The sequence below is a fragment of the Rhinolophus sinicus genome, chromosome 11 (assembly GCF_057876585.1).
Source record: "Rhinolophus sinicus isolate RSI-liver-muscle chromosome 11, RSI-T2T, whole genome shotgun sequence".
In the NCBI taxonomy this organism is placed as follows: domain Eukaryota; kingdom Metazoa; phylum Chordata; class Mammalia; order Chiroptera; family Rhinolophidae; genus Rhinolophus; species Rhinolophus sinicus.
In genome coordinates, this window is record NC_142511.1 from 16978043 (window position 1) to 16998901 (window position 20859).

Below are 20859 nucleotides of genomic sequence, written 5' to 3' on the forward strand. Positions count from 1 at the left end.
AATTCTCCTACTACCTGATTTCAACCTACTGTAATCTAACGTCATCATGATAGTATGATATTGGCATAAGGAGGCAGGGACCTAAGACTAATTTTTGTAATGTAACTAGACTAGTATCACAAGTATGTAATAAAAGCTCATATTTTAAAATGTATTTCACACAGTGTAAGATGAGGTTTAATGAAAGAATTTACCTGTCCACTTCTTATGATAGAAGGAGGAATTGAGAAGAAGTACCCAGCTTTTACTCCTTCCATGGCTACCGATGGCCGACCATCAAATGCATGTAGCAGCACTTTGTCAGCACCTCTCAAAAATAAAAGATAAATCAGAGTTCCACTTTATTTCCTTAATGAGAGCTTTTTCCATTAATCAAATTGAACAAAGATAAAAAATTTTAAGTAAATGTTGGTCATTCTGATATAAAGATGAGGTTCTATGACTTCTACAGGGTGGATAAATGTAGTGTTCAAACAGTAGAATAAAAATATAGTAATTCTGAATCTTCAGAATAAAATTATTAAATAATATTGAAATACTATTTTTAAACAATTATTTAATCTTCCTACACCATCAAATATTTTCTAGAAGTTTATGAACTATCAAATTATTGCTTCTAATAGGAGGTTTTTAAGCAAATAGTTCTTGGCAAGAATGCTAGCGGAAGAAGAAATGAGGAGCTAAATGACTCACGAAATTGCATAGTCAGAGTTAGCTTCATGAAATCACCTCCACTCCTTAAAGGGTGGCTGCCCAGCCTACATGAAAATCATGCTCTCAGTGATTCCAAAAGGGTTCAATACTCATCACTGAGAAATACAATGCTTTCTAGTTGTGGGCAGTTACATTTACTGTACTATTTGATACCGTTTTTCGAATGGCAGGTGTGACCATTAGTGGGTTATAACCATCAGTGAGCTATGAAATCAATTTAGTAGACACACACACTACACACTACACACACATAGATGTACTGCTTCTTAAACTTTTGTCTGTTTCTGTATGTGTATATATACTGAGTCTCAAAATAAAGTCTTAATACCAAAAAAAAGTATATGTGTGCATACACTGAGTTCAAATTACATTTCTTACCGTGGATGGCACTTTAAAAAGTTTGAAAAGTAATGCTATAAGGTATATTTTTACTTTAGAAATAAAATTACTTGATCCAATTTTTCATTTGCTTTATCCTCCTGATAAATATCACAATCACACTGAAAACCTTGTAAACAGTTGGCTAACTTGCAAAATCACCTTAGTTGATTTCGACCTTTATCCTTGCCTCATTTCCCTTCCTTTAAGAAATCAAATTAAAACATGGCTTGTTCTATGAGAATATGAATTGGAATTGCCAAACTTAAACATTTAGGCACATTTATCTTAGGAACCTAACTGAATACCTTGCTCATTTAAGAGGCTGATGGTGGGTCTTCCAGCAGAACGTGAGTGAACATTTCTGTTTAACAACAAAAAATTCCTTTTCAGTATTTAATCTGGTAATATTATCTTTGTTCTATTAAAGTAATTTAGAGAAAAAGAAATGTAGCGCTCCATTTCAAAAGAATCATTATTGAATGTGCTCTATAGCTATTAATATAAAAATTAATTAACCTACAAAGGCAAATTGAGTCTTTTGGCGAGTTGGACCTGTCTGATTAGGACTTGTCTTTGCTCTTCCTTCTGCTCTTCAGTGCCAGCAAATCTAGGGGAGAAATCTAGTCCCACCTATAACAGAAAAATAAAACAGAATTACATTTTTATGGTTTAATGAACCCCATAAGACATGTTATGGAGCAGTACTGTCCAAGAGAAACATAATGGGAGCCATACATGCAAGCCACATATATATATAACGTTACATTTTCTAGTAGCCACATTAAACACTAACAAGAAACAGGTGAAATTAATTTTAATAATATACTTGATTTAACCTAACATGTCCAAAACATTATCATTATTATTATATAGTAATACATTATTATTTCAACACATAAGCAATATAAAACTTATTATTTTACATTCTTTCTTTGAGGTGCTAAAACTTTAAAGTCTTCTGTGTTTTATACTTATAGCACATCGCAGTTTGGACCAGTCACATTTCAAATGCTCAACAGCTGCATATGATTATCACATTGGACAGTAAAGATGATAAATGTCTGCTTCTCTTGATACTATTTTGGCATGCATTGCTATAATCTATATTTTGAATTTAATTGTTATTCTTATCTTTTACCTTTATCTTTAATTAGAAGTATAATTTATTACCAAGTGATAAAAATGTTTTACAACTGTAAAATTATTTAACAAAACATGTTTTTTAATTACAAACTCTAGCCTATTTAAAGTATGTTGGTATATACTATTTTAACTTATGTAGAGATGACCTATATTGAGAAAAAAAAAAATCAGAGCAAAGCATATAGAAATGCTAATAAAGTATTAACAGAAGCCTTTGGTGAGGCTTTCTGCTGTTTCATCCCCAAGCTCTTTTGCTTATTGATGAAGTATCAACAAATTATTATTCAGCTGAACAAGGTGAACATAATTATCCAAGTCACTTACAATCACTAATAACGAATAAAGGATTATTTCATATACCATATGAAAGTCTGGATTAGAAGTCATTTGATCAGCTAATGAGTGTTTACCTCTCCAATTGCCAACAATCGATCCTTATAATTCTCAATAACAGGCAAAGCTACATCCAAATCCTGGGAGAAAAAATATATATATATTTGTTAAAATAGAAGGAGAAGGAAACTGATATTTTGTAAACACCTATTATATGCCAGGCACCATGCTGCCCTGGGTCCTTTGCACACATTCAATTCTTTTACCCAGGTGAGGAACTAGGAATAGTCATCCTTCTTAACGGTGAGTACTTCTCCCATCTGGGAATCTGAGTAGTAACATCCCACACCCATTCGGGTTATAAGAACATAACTGTTTATGAAGATTCCCACTTAAACACTTCCTTCTATTGAGGAGGCATTGCCTGGCATTTGGGAGGATGGATTTGAATTGGCTGACTGCCTGAGCAAGAGAGAAGAAAGCCACCTTTGTGAGTTTTGGGAGTGCCTTATGTTATCTTCTCCTCTTAGGGTACTAATGATTTGTGAGTTCATAATAGTAATAATCTCATACATCCTTTGCACTATTTTCACCGATTTCACCTTTTTTTTTTTAATGTTCTTTCTTTTTTTCTATTTTTTTAAATTTTTATTTTATTGGGGAACAGTGTTTTTCTCCAGGACCCATCAGCTCTAAGTCAAGTCATTGTCCTTCAATCTAGTTGTGTAGGGTGCAGCCGAGCTTCAGTCTAGTTGCCATTTTCAATCTTCAGTTGCAGGGGCCACAGACCCCCATTCCACATGGGAATTGAACCGGCAACCTAGCTGTCGAGAGCTCGCACTCTAACCAACTGAGCCATCCGGTTGCCCCTCTGGAAGCTCAGCGACAGCTCGTTATCTTCAATCTAGTTGTGGAGGGCGCAGCTCACTGGCCCATGTGGGAATCGAAGTGGCAATGCTGTTGTCAAGAGCTCGTGCTCTAACCAACTGAGCCATCCAGCCGCCCCATCAATTTCATCTTTATAATACTGCTTGGCCTAGCTTTGTCCTAAAGGTTAACAATATAAACACTAAATATCACATAGATGCTTGTTTGTCAACCATTGAAGTAACTGTGTACCATTATTTCCATGATATTAGTATTTCCACTTAGAGAATTTGCCCTGTGAGGGTTCTCTTGTAAGGCAAGGGGAAGACAAATACATGGAAAATTTGCTTCTAGAAATCTTTTAAACTACTTTGAGGATTTTAGTCTCAGGATATGTAAATTGCAAGGTACTTCTAAGGAGGATAATCAGAACGAGGAAGAATTGAGAAAAGGGAGGTAAAACAGATGGTAGAGAAACAGGAGCAGACTTTACAATTGTGCCTCAAGAGAAAAGAAGATGAGGGAGAGTAAATCGAGGCCTTAGAAATACATTCTAGTAAATCAATGAAGAGGAATTGACATTGTCATGAGAAGCTAATAGTATATAACCCTGGGTATCACAGAAGGTGTCTGACAATAGCTGAGTAGGTTAAACAGTGTCAGGCAAAGCTTTTCCATACCAAACATCCAAACTACTTTGTGTCTCTTGGAGAAATTGGAAAGATTAGCCAGGAAATTTCTGACACCTAGAAAGTCTTCGTCAGAAAGAAGTTGCACAGTTGGATGAAGACCAGATATAGGAGAAAACATGCTTCTGGGAATATATATTATCCTTGATAAAAGCAAAACAGATTCACAATGACATTGTTCCAACTCCTTATGAAATAATCTGGAAGTTTCTGGCAAGTCAAAGATAGCAAACAGAAATTAATATAATTCATATTACTAAGTTAACATGTGTAAATATATTTGTGTGTGGTCTTATTTTAATAGATATAAAAATAGTTTTAAGGACATTCACAGGTCTATTTCTGACTTTCATTCTAGACCTACTTCCTCCATAAGGTCTCAAGTTTCTTACCAGCTAGTGTTTCTATTATGGGGTTTTTCAAGATCCTACACCCTATGATTGGGAATATTACTAGTATATAATTATTCACGATTTACAAATGAGGAAATTGAGACTTGGCAAAGTTGAGTAAAGTGCCAGAGATCACAGAAGCCAGTAGGCCAGGTCTCTCTGACTTCAAAACCCATGCTGTTTCCATTATTCTGCTGAAAGAAGGGAAGAGAGAAGGAAAACAGGAAGGAGGAAAGAGGGAAGAAAGGAAGAGCACAAAAGGAAAGGAGAGAAAATTTGTTCTGAATGATTTTCAACAATTACAATAGATTTTTTTTTATTAGTTTCAGATGCACAAGTACAATAGATTTTTGATTAAAGAAAATGTTTAGTCTTTAGAACCTTTAGAGTAGGGGTCGGGCATATAACAGAAATGAGTGAAGTGGGCCAAGGAGGGACAGGAGCTAAATGGAGAGAACAGTAAGTTGTGGTCAGTGAATTGTGGTTCTCTGAAGTATTCCCGGGGCCTAAACCCTGACTGGTTTTATTGAACGAACTAATTCAGGAATACGTTAAAAGACTTGGTGTTGCGAGGCAACTTTCATCTTATCAACTAAGTTAATTTAGTGAATACTAACTACATACCTAGCTTTGCACCACATATTAGAGGGTTGTAATCTAATCAACATGGGAAAACCAAATTATGGAATGGACTATAAGCAATCTAGGAATTAAACAGAAACAACTGCTATTTCTGGTCTTTTCCAGAGGGCTATCCTGAGATTTGATGAGTTCATATTTGCTTAAAGAATCTAGAATTACCTATATATTGTTGGTGTAATTACTTTTGTAAGTTAAACAGTCCTTCCTATGGGTTCTATACTCATGCCAAAAATATGCCAAAAGCACCCACTTCTCTTCACCTCCACTGCTACCACTCTGGTCCGATCTACCATCGTTTCTCACATGGACTTTGGCAATAGCCTTCTATCTATTCTCCTTCTTCCTTTTTTCCCCTCTTTAAAATTCATGATTCACATCACGGCTAAGGGGTTCTTTTCAAAACATAAACCACAACTTGTCACTCCTCACTTTAAATCCCTCATTGATGTTGCTAGAGCCCAACAAGGCCCTGTATGAGATGAACCCAATCCCTCTGACCTCATCACTAGTATTTCCACCCCCTCTAGTCACATCAGCTCTCATTGTCTTGACCACATCAAGCTTGTTCCTACCTTAGGACCTTTGTGCTTGGTTGCTTCCTTTGCCTACAACACTCTGACCCCTCTTTGTGCCTGGCCAATTCCTTTGTAGCATGTAGGTTGCAGATGAAATGTCAACACCTCAGAGAGGCCTTCCTGGACTACACAATCTAATAACCAGCATCCACAATCTTGTCACACAATCTTATTTTATTGTCTTTAAAGCATGTAGTGCTACCTAAAGTTTCCTTGTTCATGTATCTAATTGTTGATTGTCTGTCTGCCCCCATCTAGAATCTAACTTCCATGGGGGATATTACTCTATAGTGCTTGGAATGTAGTGTGCTCAGTAAACACTTGATTGACCAACTGTATGAATACCTATCAGTATAAATCTCTACATAAATGAAACAAATGCTGTCCTGCTATGATCCCCAACATTTTGGGAATTGTAACGCTGGCAATTTAGCTAATTTTATCATATCAACAACTCAGGAGAGCTACAAGATAAGTATTTATTTTCACCTGAAGTAAATTAAAAGTAATTTTGTTTCAAAATAGGTAGCGCTACCTGGGGTATCCTCATATAGGAATACAGACTCATTATTATAAAAATTGATAGGTCTTATAGCTTAATTTATTCATACATAACAAAAAGTCTACTTCAAAATGGGGTTATTGATCGCATTATATAATAAAGCACTCAAGAAACTGCATTTCCCTGACGATGAGTCAGGAGACACGCCTAAAATATAAGAAATATTGACTACTGTGAGTCAGTGAGCTCTTGTGGGTAGGATCTTTCTTACAGAGGGTATAAAAGTGATGCAGTTTAATAGATCAAGAGCACTCCTATAGGGACGGTTTGACGTTCAGAGAAGCTACTGTGTACTTGAACTTGTCTGTTCCCTTACAGTCCTGCATCTGTGAATTTGTATCTTTCTTTTTCTGAATATTTTATCATTTTTGCCAAAGCAATATGACAACATGATTTAAAAAAAAGTGAAAACAAGTCACCTATAATTCTACCAGATCAGCTACTATCATTTCTGTGTTTTCTCTCTAGTCTTTTCCTTATAGAATATATGTTGATGTGACATAACTCACAATGAATAAACCATCTGGTATCCAGGTTTTCTCCATGCATTAGACTGTAAACATTTTCCATGTTGCTACATAAACCTTATCCTCCTCATTTTTTATAAAAGCATATTTAACACTCTACAAGGTAACTAATTATTCTTTTATTTCTGAATGTCTGGGCTGTTTCCCCATCTTCCCTACTATTAGGTTGGTGCAAAAGTAATTGTGTTTTGAAAGGTTAAAAATAACTGCAAAAACTGCAATTACTTTTGCACCAATACAAATAATGATGCAACAAACATCTCTGGGAAAGAAGGTAGTAGTTCCTTATTTTGGATTATTGCCTTAGACTACAAATCAGAAAGAGGATTACTGAATCAAAGGTATTACTGTTTTTTATGGCTCTTGTTTTTCTCTCTTACCTTTAATGTGACACTTCTTTGGTCTCCTGGTGAAAGTCCTTGAACTGGATGAACACCCAAGCATGGCAGGACAAACCCACTGTACCTAAAAATGTAGAATGAATTAAGAAAGAAAGCAGGGATATTAGCCTAGTATACAATGTTACTCTAAAGAACAAATAGGAAAGAATTTTTTTAGGGCTATGCTAATATGATTTTTTTCTTGTCTTTAAAAATGGAAGCTCTTTTATAATATATATATGACATCAAAACTGCATCCTTATTAGCAACTCTTTAAGTTCTTGATGAGAAGTAGCACCTTTCTGAAAGTTGCATAATCTTTTCAAATTCTCCTGAATGTTCAGCAACCACCACAAGAGCCATAACATTGGCCTGAAACAAAAAAGAATAGAACAATTAGAGTGTCAAACAATATACATCCAATATAATTAAATAAAGTTATACAGTTTTCTGTGCTTTTAGTTATCCTTGTTCATCCAGATGCCATCGATATAATCAGAAAGGCTGTCACTGAGTACTCACTGTGTTTCAGGTACTATGTTCAGGGAACATAAATATTACCTCATTTAATCTACACAACCCTGTGAGGTAGGCATTGCTGTAACCCATGGTATAGATCAGGAGACAGAACTCTGGACGGAGTCAAACAACTTGCCCAAGATCATTAGGCCTGTGTAACTCCAATGCCCACACTCCCAACTGATCTGTCATAGTGAAAGATGGCCGTATGTAAAAACATCCTGGCAACCACTTCGGACAGACACTTTTGAGGAAGACCAGGAAATGCTAGTTACAATGAATTTCATAAACACTTTCAAAAATTAGTATTTTTTTCCCCAAACAAATCAAAATGTTTCAGAAAACTTTTATACTTTCTCCAAGATCTTCAGAATAATGTTAATTTTAGAAGTGACAGATGAACTAATCTATACCATATTGCTGGTAAGCACGGTGGCTGGAGAACATGTTTTGGATTCAGATTATCTTGTCTACATCACTTGACTAGTGGTGTGTCTTTGGACAAGTTAATCTCTAGGCCTTAGTCTCCTCATCTATAAAATGGGCAATGGTTGGCTAAAAAATTGTAGCTTCCTCAGAAGGTTGTTGTGAAACATTAAACGAGATAATGTACAGAAAGGGCTTGGCTCAGTTCCTGGTACATAGTAAACAATAAATGCAACTGATTATTAACTTTGTTACTGAAGCATCAACATAGCGTATCGAAATTTCAAGCTTGAAATTAGTAGGAAAACAAAAACAAGGCAATTATTGATACTGACTTACTTTCTTGGCTTTTTCCAACACATCATCCAGATCCTAAAAAAAGTGTAAGCAATCACAATTATTTTAGATGAATTAAGCAATTGCTCTTTGGCTGTGTGTATCAACGTAGAGGCACCATAAAGAATGACAATGATGGCAAGGAACAATAGTGGAATGTGAAGAGCCTACACCGACACCCCTTCTGTTCATTCTTTCTTTCTCTCAGTAAAAGCTGGCTTATGTTCCCACTCCACTAAAACAGAAACTGTTATTGTGAAAGGTACAGGACATTTCTCCGTCCTCTTATTCAATCCCTCAGCAGCAGCATTCGGAACTCCTCACTTGTCTACTCCTTCCTTCCTGAAATATTTTCCACTCTCTTACTGGTTGCTACTTTTCAGTCTCCTTGACTGGCTCTCTCTCCTCTGATTTCAGGACCCTATGCTCCTCTCTCTACTCACCTCAAGTGATTTTATTCATAGGTTTAAATGCCATTATTATGCTAATGAGCCCCCAATTTTTATCTCCAGTCTGTCATCCTCTCCAAAACCCAAGATTCACATTCAACAATGACTGTATGACATCTCCACTTGGATGGATATTGGGCCTCAACATGTGCCAAATGTAACTCTTTATTTTCGCCCCAACACACCTCTTCCTCTGCCTGCCCTCCCCAACCTGTCTGCCCTCATCTCAGCACAAAGCACCACCATCCTCCCTTTTTAACTCCTGTCTTTCTCCCTTTTCTCATCCAATTCCTCGGCATATACGACAGATCCTACCTCTAAAATATACCTGAATCCACCTACTTCTCTCAACTTACCCATGCAACCACCACCATCTCTTGTCTACATACTGCAAAAGCCTTCAGACTGGTCTAGCAGCTTCCACTCTTGCTCTCCTCTATCCGTTTGCAACACATCCGCAAAATGGTTTTAAATGGATACCAGATCTGTCACTCTCCTTTTTAAAGAAACCCTTTGGGAGACTCGCATTGTTCTCCTAATGAAACCCAAACTCCTCACTGCCCTACCTCACTTACCCCCTGCAAACCTCTTCTGTCTTGTTTCACGTCTCCCTCTTTCTAGCTGGTCATGCATTTTTGGTAGCACGAATGTGCCAACTTCAACCTGCCTGCTTTACTCACCACCGTACACCCACCTCCTTGTTTGGCTGGCTCTCCGCCTTTCCATCCCCCAATTTAAGCGTCACCTCTTGAGAGGTTTCCCCTAAAATAGACGCCACTCTTCCTTCTCTATTAAGAGCCCCTAGTTTCCAATGCAGGGGGTAAAACACTTTGTAACTCCGATCTTGAGTGTGTGCTGTTCTTTGTTTGCTTCTCTCCCCCTTTAGAACTGGAGCACGCGGTGAGTGGGAGCGAGCCCGGGTTTCGGGGACCGCGTCCTGGGGAAAGTGGATTCTCAGCCGGGACCCGAAAGGCGGGGGGGATAAAGTGCCAAGGGGAGGTAACCCGGAATAGCAAATAAAAGCGGAGACGGAGGGCTTGTCGCTATTCAGAATCAGAAAGAAAAATCAGTACGACTGAGGTTAATTTAAACACGGAGTCATGAGCAAGTCACACTGGCCATAGGGGCCTGGGTGGATTTGGGGCTTCGTCCTAAGAGAGGAGAGCAAAGGCAACCTGAAGGGGAGAAACGGGGGTCTCCCCGCTCCCACCGGCCCGGCCTCGCCCTCACATACGCGGTCAAAGTCCGGGTCGGAGAGGTGGCAGTGACAGTCCACCATCCCTAAGCCCACCGTCCCCATCGCCGCTGCTGCTGTAGCGCGCGACACGCCCGCGGAGCCCCGGGCGGAACGCTGCTGCGGCGGCAGACGGAGTTTCCGGACGCACGCTTGCGCCTCCCTCCGGCGAACTCGCTTCCGCTCCCAGAATTCCCGCCCACAGTTCAAACTGGAAAAATGGCGGGGGCTCCTGAATCGGTGGTCGTTTCGCCTCCGCTGGACGCGGAGAAAGTGGCTTGGGCAGAAGATCGGAGCTCGGTCCCCGCCACCTGCCGTGAGGACTTCCGGGTGCGCTGCACCTCGAAGCGGGCCGTGACGGAAGTTCTGGAATTGTGCAGCTGCTTCGTGCAGCAGCTCGGAGACGCGCTGCCAGAGGAGATTCGGGAGCCGGCGCTGCGAGATGCGCAGTGGGTACGGGCCCAGTAGCCATCTCTTGTCTTATTACCCCTTTACCCAGGTCTCAGGGCTCAAGAGACTGTGCCAGGCTTCTGCAGAGGCGGCGGGGCCGTACGCTCCGGTAGAAGCAGCCCGAGAAACGCGAGGGAACGAAATAGATCTAGTGTCAGCTGGGTGTGATTTACTTAGATCGGTGCTGTCCGGTAGAAAAGTACAAAGCCAGCTGCGTATGTAACTTGAAATTAAAAGTAAGAAAAATAGATGAAATTAATATATTTTATTTAGCCCACTATATCCAAGATATGGTTTTAACTTGTAATAAAAAATGAACGAGATATTTTACATTCTTTTGTTCGTGCTAAGCTTTTCAAATCTGGTGTCGGAAACTTACAGCTGGTCTTCTTTCGGACTAGCCACATTTTAAGGCCTCAGTAGCCACAGTGGCCTAGTGGCTCCCCTATTGGATAGTGCAGACATATACTCCATGAAGAATTCTCCAAGAAAGGGAATCCTGGAAGTCAGTCACCAGGCTAGCTTTTGGCCTTACTTTTGCCTGTTTTAGAACATCTTGTAAGGAGAATGAAAACATTTTCCCTACAAGTCTAAAGTAGATCAGGAAGCTGTCTTGATTATAAAATTCTCTAAGATCACACACTGGCCCTTAGAACACATTTCCCCTTACTTTCTCAAATATTTTGCAAAGCCTTGAAGTTTTTTTGGGGAAAGATACAACAAATTGGAGGATGCGTGACTGTCATATGTTGCAAACAATCTATATGTAGAAAAAAAAAGTTTAAAATGTTACAATGCAGCACACTTATGAGTGTGAATGACCACAATGCAAACAGTAAAAATAAAGGGTAAGTGGCAGAAGAATGAAGAAACACTCCCTGAATTGTGATTCTGTATTTCAGTTTTGTATACATGGCTGTTATGCAGAGTGAATGTCCTTGCAAGTAAGGGAAGAATAGACACGTACCATAGGACATAATTTTTGGGATAAGACCTTATTGTGTAATGCTTAGAGTTCACCCCTTTCTAGGAAATGCTAAGGTACTTAGAACATTCAATTACTTTGCAGAAAAATAGGAACTTGGCTTAACCCACTATACCTTATTTAATGGGCAATAAAGTAAATTGAAGATAAAGTTTTGAAAACTTAAACTACTAAGAGAATTCACTTGTGTTTTAAATAAGAGCAAATAAAAGGCAGAGGCTTTAGTTTTGTTGACGTGTCTGTCTAAAACTGCATAATATGGAAACATATACTAAAAAAAAAAATAATACTGGTACAACTGTGCCAGTCACTACTACAAAGACAATTTGTATTCTCAGATAATCCTTGAAAATTTATATATAACGTAAGGATTTTACTTTAAAAAAATTTTGAAGTGTAAATATGTATTTTAATTCATCATATACTTAATTTATGCTTATTTTTAATAATACAAAATTACAAAATACATCCTCATTATAAAAAAAAGCATAAAGCAGTCTTTGAGTTTCCTTCCCCCAACTCTTTTTTTCTGTAAATAACTTACTATTTTGGAGGGTCCTGGGAGGGTGTAATCCTTCTATACTTTTTTATGGCTTTACATCTCTCACTGGTATTGTTATTTTTTTACATTAATAGTGTCATGCTGATGTATTGTTAGTGACTGCCCCCACATTTAAAAAAAAATTTTTTTTTTACCAAATATGCCTGACTATTATTTGTCAGTGTTATGTACAGATATACTTAATTCTTTTTAAGTATCGTGTGGTATGGACATATTGAATATTTAACCATTCTCCTAATTTTTAATTTAGATTTTGTTATTTTCTCCTCAATATTTCATAATTTCAAACAGTGCTGAAATAAACATTCCTAGTACATCCTCTTTATGTTTTTATGAGAATAGTCCTATTTGCTAGAAGTGGAATTGTTAGGTAATAGGGAATGTGCATTTAAAATTTTAGTGGTACTACCAAATTCGTTTTGTCCTTTATTTTTTAATGTATGTGAACATTTTAACCTTATAAAAAATAGACTAGTATGGTGGACACCCATATATCCATCACCAAATTTGACAGATATCAAAAATTTGTTACACTTCCAATTTTAATGAAAATTCCAGAGCTCATGTCATTTCATCCCTACCTACTTCAGTACACATTTCTAAAAAATACAGTCCTTTATAAAGTGGACATTAATTTCACTTTCTTTTAAGCTTGTATATTTTCACTTTTGTTAACACTGACACTCATTCAACAGCATGTATTGTACTTACACCCTTGAGATGCAATGGAGCCCAAATTTGTTAGCTTTTATTTTTTTCTTTCATTTAAGAAGTGTGTGTTTTTGTTTACAAGCATATTCTAAAATTTGGCATCAGATTTTCTCATGGGTAGCATAGGCTATGGAGCTAAAATGTGAGTAGAATCAATAATTGAAATGGAATCTTCATTGAAAATAAATATACTAAGAGGCTAGTCTGTCACTTTATATTGCCTATCATAAATCTGAAATTGTTATTCTGCCAAAAATGTTTGAATTTAGTGTTTACAGTTATTTTTAGTGACTTGACTATTGTGAATTTATTGCAGACTTTTGAATCAGCTGTGCAAGAGAATGTCAGCATTAATGGTCAAGCATGGCAAGAAGCTTCAGATAAGTCTTTCATAGGTATGTGATTTAACTTTTTCCTTCTGTCATTAATTTCTGAGTTATTTTTGTAGCTAATTTTATTTTGAATGCTAATTTTAAATCCCCATTTTCAATGTTACTTCAAAAAATTTTTTTTTTGCTGGGTGGGTGAAGGGAAAACTAGAAGACTATTGAAGTCGTAATCTGAAGCAAACAACACAGTAGATACCTTGATCCTTCATATATTCTATCTGGCATTCTCAATAAGACTTTGATTAATCTTCACAAGTACCATTGTCAATAGTTTATTGGAAAATGCTATAGAATTATCCCCAGATGAAGAAACAGGCCCAGAGAATTCCTATGATTAATACCTTATGAATCAAGTTGTATTTTTACAAGTGATTTTTACAAGTAGATAGTGAAGTATTTTCAGAAGTATGAAGTTAAACAATAAGAGGACCATATAAAGAATGAGGCCAGTATTTGGAGAAACTGCCTTTAAAAGACAGAATATTTTCCTGGTCCAAAGCAGCCTTGGTAGTACCCTAACTAATGATGTTGACATATCTGAAGAAATCAAAGTTTTAGTAGAAAGAAAATGTTCAGTATAGGAAGGAAGAAATTCAGTAGAAAAATAATGATCAATTTGGGAAGAGAGTCAGAATTGTCCACCCATGTCCAGGGGAAGGTCTACCTTGACAGGAGAGCCAGAGTGTCTTGTCTGTCCCCATGGTGATGTTACAGAGATCTGACTAGCACAGCTTGATACCACTGCTGACTGTTCTGATGTCTCAGTTATACCCTCGGGCTGATTCCAAGCCCATCAAGTCACCCTCTGTGGTTAGAATTTTTCTTCTCAACATTAAGATAATACTTTACCCAGAAGACTTCACTGTCTAATCCTTGGGATTATTATAGTAGTTATCTCTTCAAAGTCACCAAAATTCACTTTCTGGTTTATATAGTAAAACATCACAACAATAACATTGGATTTCTCAAATATTATCAGAGTGATTGCTAGTTAATAGGGGAGCGGGAGTATATCAGAATCACCTAGGAGTATTTTCAAACTACACATCCATTACTGTGTCTTTATCTGACTCTTGTTCTGTGAAGTCATTTTGGAATTGCTTCATCGTTTGGTCCAGATTGCCTTTAGCAATAAGATTCATCAATTTATAAGTTAAGAAATGTATTTTCTGACAGGTTGGTGGCTTGGGTTGAATATTTATATTCTCTCCCTTTTTTATCGTTATAACTGCGGTGAAGTCGTTGTGAATACTACACTTTTACCTTTTCTCATGGGCACTTGATAAATGCCAGTCACTATGCCAAATGCTGGGAAATAGATGAAAAGACACGATCCTCACCATTTAGGATTCATAGTTAATGGAAATGGAAAAGGAATCACTATTTGGGAAGTGGGAGCAGACATAACAGAGGAGGTTGTTAAGTTAAATGCATGTAATAAATGAGAATGTGCTAGACAGAAAGGAGGGACATGTAAAGCAAACAACACAGCATGTGTAAAAGCACAAAAAAGTGATATGTTTGGAAAATGTCAGACGTGAATTGGGAAAACTAATGGCAGATATGGCCAGAAAGATAAGTTGGGGCCAGATCACAGAGAGCCCTGTAGGATATGCTAAGGAATTTACACTTTATCTTGTAGGTAATGGGGAACCGGTGAAGGATTTTAAAGTAGAACATGAAACGTTTTTGTATTTTATAATGCTAACTGCTGGCTGTGTGGGGGATGGATTAGAGAAGGGAAAAATTCCAGGCAGGCAGACCTTAGGGAGGTATTGCAGTAGTACAGCAAAATATGGTGAAGACTTGTCCTAAGACAGTGGGAAAGGAGAGAAAGAAAAACATGTTCAGCAGATAGAATTAATAGGATTTGCATCTGATCTAATATATAGGAGCAATAAGTAAGCTTCACAAGGGCAGAGGTTTTTGCTTCTTTTGTTTACTGAGATCTTTATATGAATGAGCGAATGAATGAATGAATATATGTGCCAGTGAAACCACCTTCCTCTCTGCCCCTTAACTACCCTGAACGGACTTGATTTCAGGAGACTTGATCAGGCACATTTAAGAATTAAAAATGTAAGTTCCTTGAAAGCGGGCACTGTATTTGTTTTTCTCATCACTATGTTTTCAACACTTAGCTTGACACATAATAGGCACCCACTGAATATTTGTTAAATTAATGACTAATTCTTCCCTGCTCAAATTGTTTATACATTTCAGTATTATAGCTTTATCGTTAGGTGGCGCTAGGAAACCATTTTCCTCCCTACATAGAAGATTTAGCTGGGAGACTTGATTTTTTTTAACTGATTGCGAAATAACACATTGTTCCTTTCAGGTTAGTGATTGAACTTTTTAAATGGATAAATTAAAATTTAGGGAGGGCTGCTCATTTAAATGATTTCAAAGTAAGAAATGACCATCTCTCATAATACTCTCAAAAGAAGTAATTTAGTTGGACTTAACTAATATTAGTTACATAAATAAAGGCTATACCCAATGTATAACACCTCAATTATCTTGACCCAATATGTAACTATTTGCTGATATGTATCAGCAATGTCTCAAAATGTTTCAAAAAATATATACGGTACTTCTCCCCAGTGAAGCTTCTACTTAATAAAATAAATAAATCCATTTTTAGCATAGACTTTGACACAGCGGAACACATTATGTAAGACAGTTAAGCTGAGGACCTAGCTCTGTAGTATTTTAACTACTCAATATTTGTTACTCTTTGAAATGATTTTCAAAATAAGGTTGATGTATCACCTGCATTCATTTCATCTGTGATGGTTAATATCTGGGCTCCATTCCAGAGGCCTATTGAATTAAAATTTCTGCACTTTCGACACGTTCCCCAGCTGACTATTCATTCTGCTCAAGTTTGAGAATCACTATTTAAAAACATAGGAAGTCAACCGATAAAATGGTTTTAGCTAAATAAAGTCACTATATCTTTTCCTTTTTCCTGCCATTTACCCAATTACACCTATTTCAGATCTAGCTATTCCACTCACTACTACTGTCACAGCTTTGGTACAGCACATAAAAGTCAAAATTTGTTAGCGTTGCTGTCATTAAATGCCCTTTGCAGACTAGTTATTTTATCATTCTTCTTTCTGTATACTTTACCTTGCAGCCACTTAGAACTTTGTTTCCCGGAGACTCAGTGATCTTGCAAATACTGTTTCTTCTGCCTAAAATGCTTCTCTCTATTATTTTTTTCTTTCCTATTTTTATCCAATGGATTTACACTTAACATTTCAAGGCCCCATTCAAATGTTACTTTCTTTTTAAAGTCTTAAATTCCACAGGCAGTCTGTTTCTTCCAGTGAACCGTGAGCTCTTAGAGAGCAGAGATCATGATATGTTCCTCTTTGTATTTCTGTGATTTTGGCCTGGCTTCCCATAGGTGCTTAGTAATTGTTCATTGCATACATGAATCAGTCCCAAAGTGAGGGCATCCATTAACTTGCCAAATTTGTTTTCCTTAATTATTTTACTTTCTAAATTTAGTGTATGTACATTTCCATATAGAATATAAACAATGTGTTTTGAGGAATTTTTATTTTCTTTTCCCCTGTGAAATAGATTCTGATATCAAAGTACTTGAAGATCAGTTTGATGAAATCATAGTAGATCTAGCCACAAAACGTAAGCAGTATCCCAGAAAGATCCTTGAATGTGTCATCAAAACCATAAAAGCAAAACAAGAAATTCTGGTAAGATGATTTACCATTAAAATAGTAAATTTTATGTTACATCTATTTTACTACACTAAAAAAATTAAAGTATAAGATCCATGTGGAGATAAATGACGTTTTGTTTTTGTTGTCTTTCCTTCCTCAATTACTGTTTGTTTCTTGTAAGACTTTTTCCTGTTCTAAGTCACACTAGGTTTTGAACATAACTGATAACTAAAATAAAATTTGAAGATGGAAGACTGATAATGACTTTCTAAATCTGAGACCAGGAAGCAAAAATAAATTTATCTTTTAAGGCTTTTCTATTTGTCATTTATGTTTGGCACATTGTTTGTATATGATTATATATTTTGGAAGATGCTTTAGTTAAATTGATGATGAAGATTGAGTCCCTGTTTATAATATTGAAATTTTCTTTATGAATTGTGTGTAATTTGTTTTGCTCCAAAAATCATGATGGGGCAGGAGTAGGTCTGCTGGCAATGGCGTCTACAATGAGAACTACGACAACACGTTGTACATGCTGCTTTAGATTCTATTATGCTCTTTGTTAATTTTGAAATTAACATACTTCACATACAAATCTTTCAGTTGCTTTCCTTTCGAGAATTGTCTTAGACAGTAAAGGCAGGTACTTTATCTAAAATATTTTAGTCATTTTATGAGAAAAAATACTTACAAGCAGAATTTTTCATTTTTTCTTCTATAGCAGTTAGTCCTCAAACAAATACCCCACTTCATCTCCCTGCCCCTTTTTTAAAGTTGCCTCAGGAAAAATATTTAAAAGGTGATATTTTCCATGGTCTCCCTCACTATAACTACCCCTCCCTCCCTGAAGAAAACCTAGTAATCAGTAGTAGCGCATAAAAGAAAGTTGGCAGGCCTAGGTGAGGTAGTGCTGTGGAAGTTTAAAGAGTGATACAAATGGATGGGGCGAAGATACTGAAGAGTGTTTTTTTTAAAAAAAGCTTTTTCACTCTTGCTAGCTTTGGGCAAGAGTAAGGAGGAACATTTTCCTCTTTCTTTTTGTCTGAATTATGGAACCTGTTCCTATAGTTCTGCTACCATGGTCCCAGTGTATCATGGGATGTGTAGGCCTTAGTGTTGCCGGCATGGCCTAGCCACCTCTTAAAACAGAGTTTCTGTGGGAACATGAGTTCTGAGTTCCAAACACTTGTCTGAAAATGAACTTTTATAAAACAATTTCTAATTTGGAGACTACGTAGTACTTTAAACACAACATTTAGTTTCTGTGCCTTTAATTTGCTTCATTGCTTTTCTTCAATACTTTTTTATGGTGTTATTTCTTAGTGTATGCAGTAGGTGGCAATACTGTAAAGGCATACTTCAGCCTTAATTTGGCTGATCTTTTCCCCTCCCTTCCCCACAGATTTCAGGATCTAATTTTGGGGTTTTTTGGTTTGTTTGGGGTTTTTTGCAAAAGAATGGTACTACTAATAGTATATTTTCTTACATTAGTTGAAGGAAATGTTTGTATGAGACTAAGTGGTTAAATTAAATCTGTTTTAATTTGTATTATATTTAGAAGCAGTACCACCCTGTTGTACCTCCACTGGACCTAAAATACGACCCTGATTCAGGTGAGTCTGTTCATTTGTGGTAAAAATGAAGCATTAGCTTATAATTTTTATGAGTTCCTAATACTCTTTTAAAGGTGTCAGTGTCAAGGTTACCTTCCCTTTGATGCCCTAACTCACTGCCAGTCATCCTTGTTTAGCTCTTCACTAAGGATTATGAGAACTTGATTAAACCTACTGACTCGGAATCTCCAGGAAAAGGACCCAGGAATCTGGGCTCTGTGTAAAGCTCTCCTGATCTAGACTATTGTAACACTTTTCTACTCTCTAACTTCTAATATATATCCTCCCATCTCTGCTATTACATTATCCATTCTTTGCATTACAGCCAAAGTTATACTATTAAAGCACTCACGATGTTACTCCCTAGTGACATTGGTTTTTCATCATTTACAAAATTAAATCCAATAAAAATATAGTGTTGAACTTAAAAGAGATAGACACACTTGTTATACCTTTAAACTCAATTCTGTTTCCATTCAGATGCATCCTCTAAAACAGAGAAACCAAATTGATACAAAGTTATGTAAATCCAGAAACAAGGGCATTGCTAAAAATGTGGATCACATATATTTTTAAATGGCTCAATTCTCACATTTAAAAATTTGTAATAATTTTCCCAAGAAACCATTTGGAATTTACCTTTGGTGCTCAAAAGTACCATTTCTTTCTGAACTATTAGAAAAACAAGACCTTGATTTATTTGTAAGGGATATTTATACTTATGGCGTTGCATTTACCTTTGTCAAATTCTGAACTACTTCCTAACACATCCCCCAGCCCTCCCCAAATCTCCCAAACTAATAGAATAAACTGAGATGGGGAAGTACAAGCATAAAGATACTCTGAATTGGTTAAAGTCACAGCATTCACTGTGTTTGAAAATAGAAACTGACCTAGGATCTAATGCTTAGTTGTTATGGCTCACTAAAAAGGGAGTTGCCAAAATGTAGTGGTTGACATATACTTGTTTTGGTTCTGAACAACATGAAAATAAGAATTGAAACTTGTGGTATCATAATATACTCAAGTATTATTACTTTTTAGATACAGTTAATTCTCCTCTAAAGAAACTTGGTAACCATTTTATCTTAGGGAAAACAAATTTACTTAAATGATCCTTTGAAGAATCATTATGTGGTTTTATTCCTACCATTCCAGTTATGTAGTATTAGAAAAATCTCTATCATATGATTCTGACTTCAAAAGTAAGCAAAAGAATGATCAGAATCTATCTATTGGATAAATTTTGAGGTGATTTTTGTCATTATACATTTTCATAATGTCTATAAGCTTAGAATAGCATCAGCCTTTTAAGCACAGCATAACTAATTGACTTTTTTTTTATTGGGGAAGGGGAACAGGACTTTATTGGGGAACAGTGTGTACTTCCAGGACTTTTTTCCAAGTTAGGTTGTTGTCCTTTCAATCTTAGTTGTGGAGGGTGCCGTTCAGCATCAAGTTGTTGTCCTTTCAGTCTTAGTTGCGGAGGGCGCAGCTCAGCTCTAGGTCCAGTTGCTGTTGCTAGTTGCAGGGGGTGCTGCCCACCATCCCTTGCGGGACTCGAGGAATCAAACTGGCAACCTTGTGGTTGAGAGCCCACTGGCCCATGTGGGAATCGAACCAGCAGCCTTTGGAGTTAGGAGCATGGAGCTCTAACTGCCTGAGCCACCGGGCCGGCCCAATTGACAGTTTTATTAGCTGTGTATCCTTGGACAAGTCACTTCAGCATCAGTTTCTTTTTATTTTATTTTATTGTTTTTCCCCCTTCTTCTGCCTCCCCCAACCCCACTCTGGTTCCTGCCATTGTTTCTCAGTCTAGTGTAGGACACAGCTCCCTGACCCATGCTGATATTACAAGCCTTGCCGCCCCCCCCCGCCCCCCGACTGAGGTAGTTGGTTGGACTTACACTGGCTGCTGGCCACTCCTGCTGACACAAAGTAGCCCACGGTAGTCCACAGCAGCCCGAGGCGGCTCACGCCAACCTCTGGCTGCTCACGGCAGCCCACCTCCAGGGAGAGCTGTTGTTCACAATCTTAGCTGTAGAGGGTGCAGCTCACTGGCCCATGTGGGAATCGAAGCAGCGACCTCAGCACTTCAACCACCTGAGCCACTGGACTGGCCCCAGCATCAGCATCTTCACGGCAAATTCTAGATTTGGAGCCTGATGCTTTAGGTGGGAATAACAGCTCTATCACTAAATACTATAGAAATATCCACCTACTTGTTGAGGTTGTGTTATGAATTTCATGAGATAAGGGGCTCTGTAAGCTATAAGTAAAAT

General features: G+C 37.3%; 2 protein-coding genes across 8 annotated transcripts in view; one reads left to right on the forward strand and one right to left on the reverse strand.

Moving 5' to 3' along the window:
• Window positions 1–10398, reverse strand: part of TATDN3 (TatD DNase domain containing 3) — a 33040-nt gene extending 22642 nt beyond the window's left edge. For 3 of the 6 annotated variants that reach the window (XR_012492928.2, XR_002137868.3, XM_019738081.3), the window contains exons 1-8: window positions 10170–10398; window positions 8490–8522; window positions 7504–7577; window positions 7206–7290; window positions 2649–2711; window positions 1616–1725; window positions 1401–1456; window positions 195–307 (exon numbers count right to left, since the gene is read on the reverse strand). Coding sequence is in view for 4 of the 6 variants with exons in the window: in XM_019738081.3 (XP_019593640.2) it covers window positions 195–307; window positions 1401–1456; window positions 1616–1725; window positions 2649–2711; window positions 7206–7290; window positions 7504–7577; window positions 8490–8522; window positions 10170–10235 (600 nt within the window). In the remaining 2 variants the exon portion in view is untranslated. Of the gene's footprint in view, window positions 1–194; window positions 310–1400; window positions 1457–1615; window positions 1726–2648; window positions 2712–7205; window positions 7291–7503; window positions 7578–8489; window positions 8523–10169 lie in introns of all 6 variants that reach the window. The other 3 variants (XM_074322306.2, XM_019738082.3, XM_019738083.3) reach the window with 2 other exon arrangements.
• Window positions 10389–20859, forward strand: part of NSL1 (NSL1 component of MIS12 kinetochore complex) — a 51131-nt gene continuing 40660 nt past the window's right edge. For both annotated transcript variants that reach the window (XM_088801651.1, XM_019738086.3), the window contains exons 1-4: window positions 10389–10622; window positions 13194–13272; window positions 16864–16994; window positions 18523–18577. In XM_088801651.1, the coding sequence (XP_088657777.1) occupies window positions 10389–10622; window positions 13194–13272; window positions 16864–16994; window positions 18523–18577 (499 nt within the window). The remainder of the gene's footprint in view (window positions 10623–13193; window positions 13273–16863; window positions 16995–18522; window positions 18578–20859) is intronic.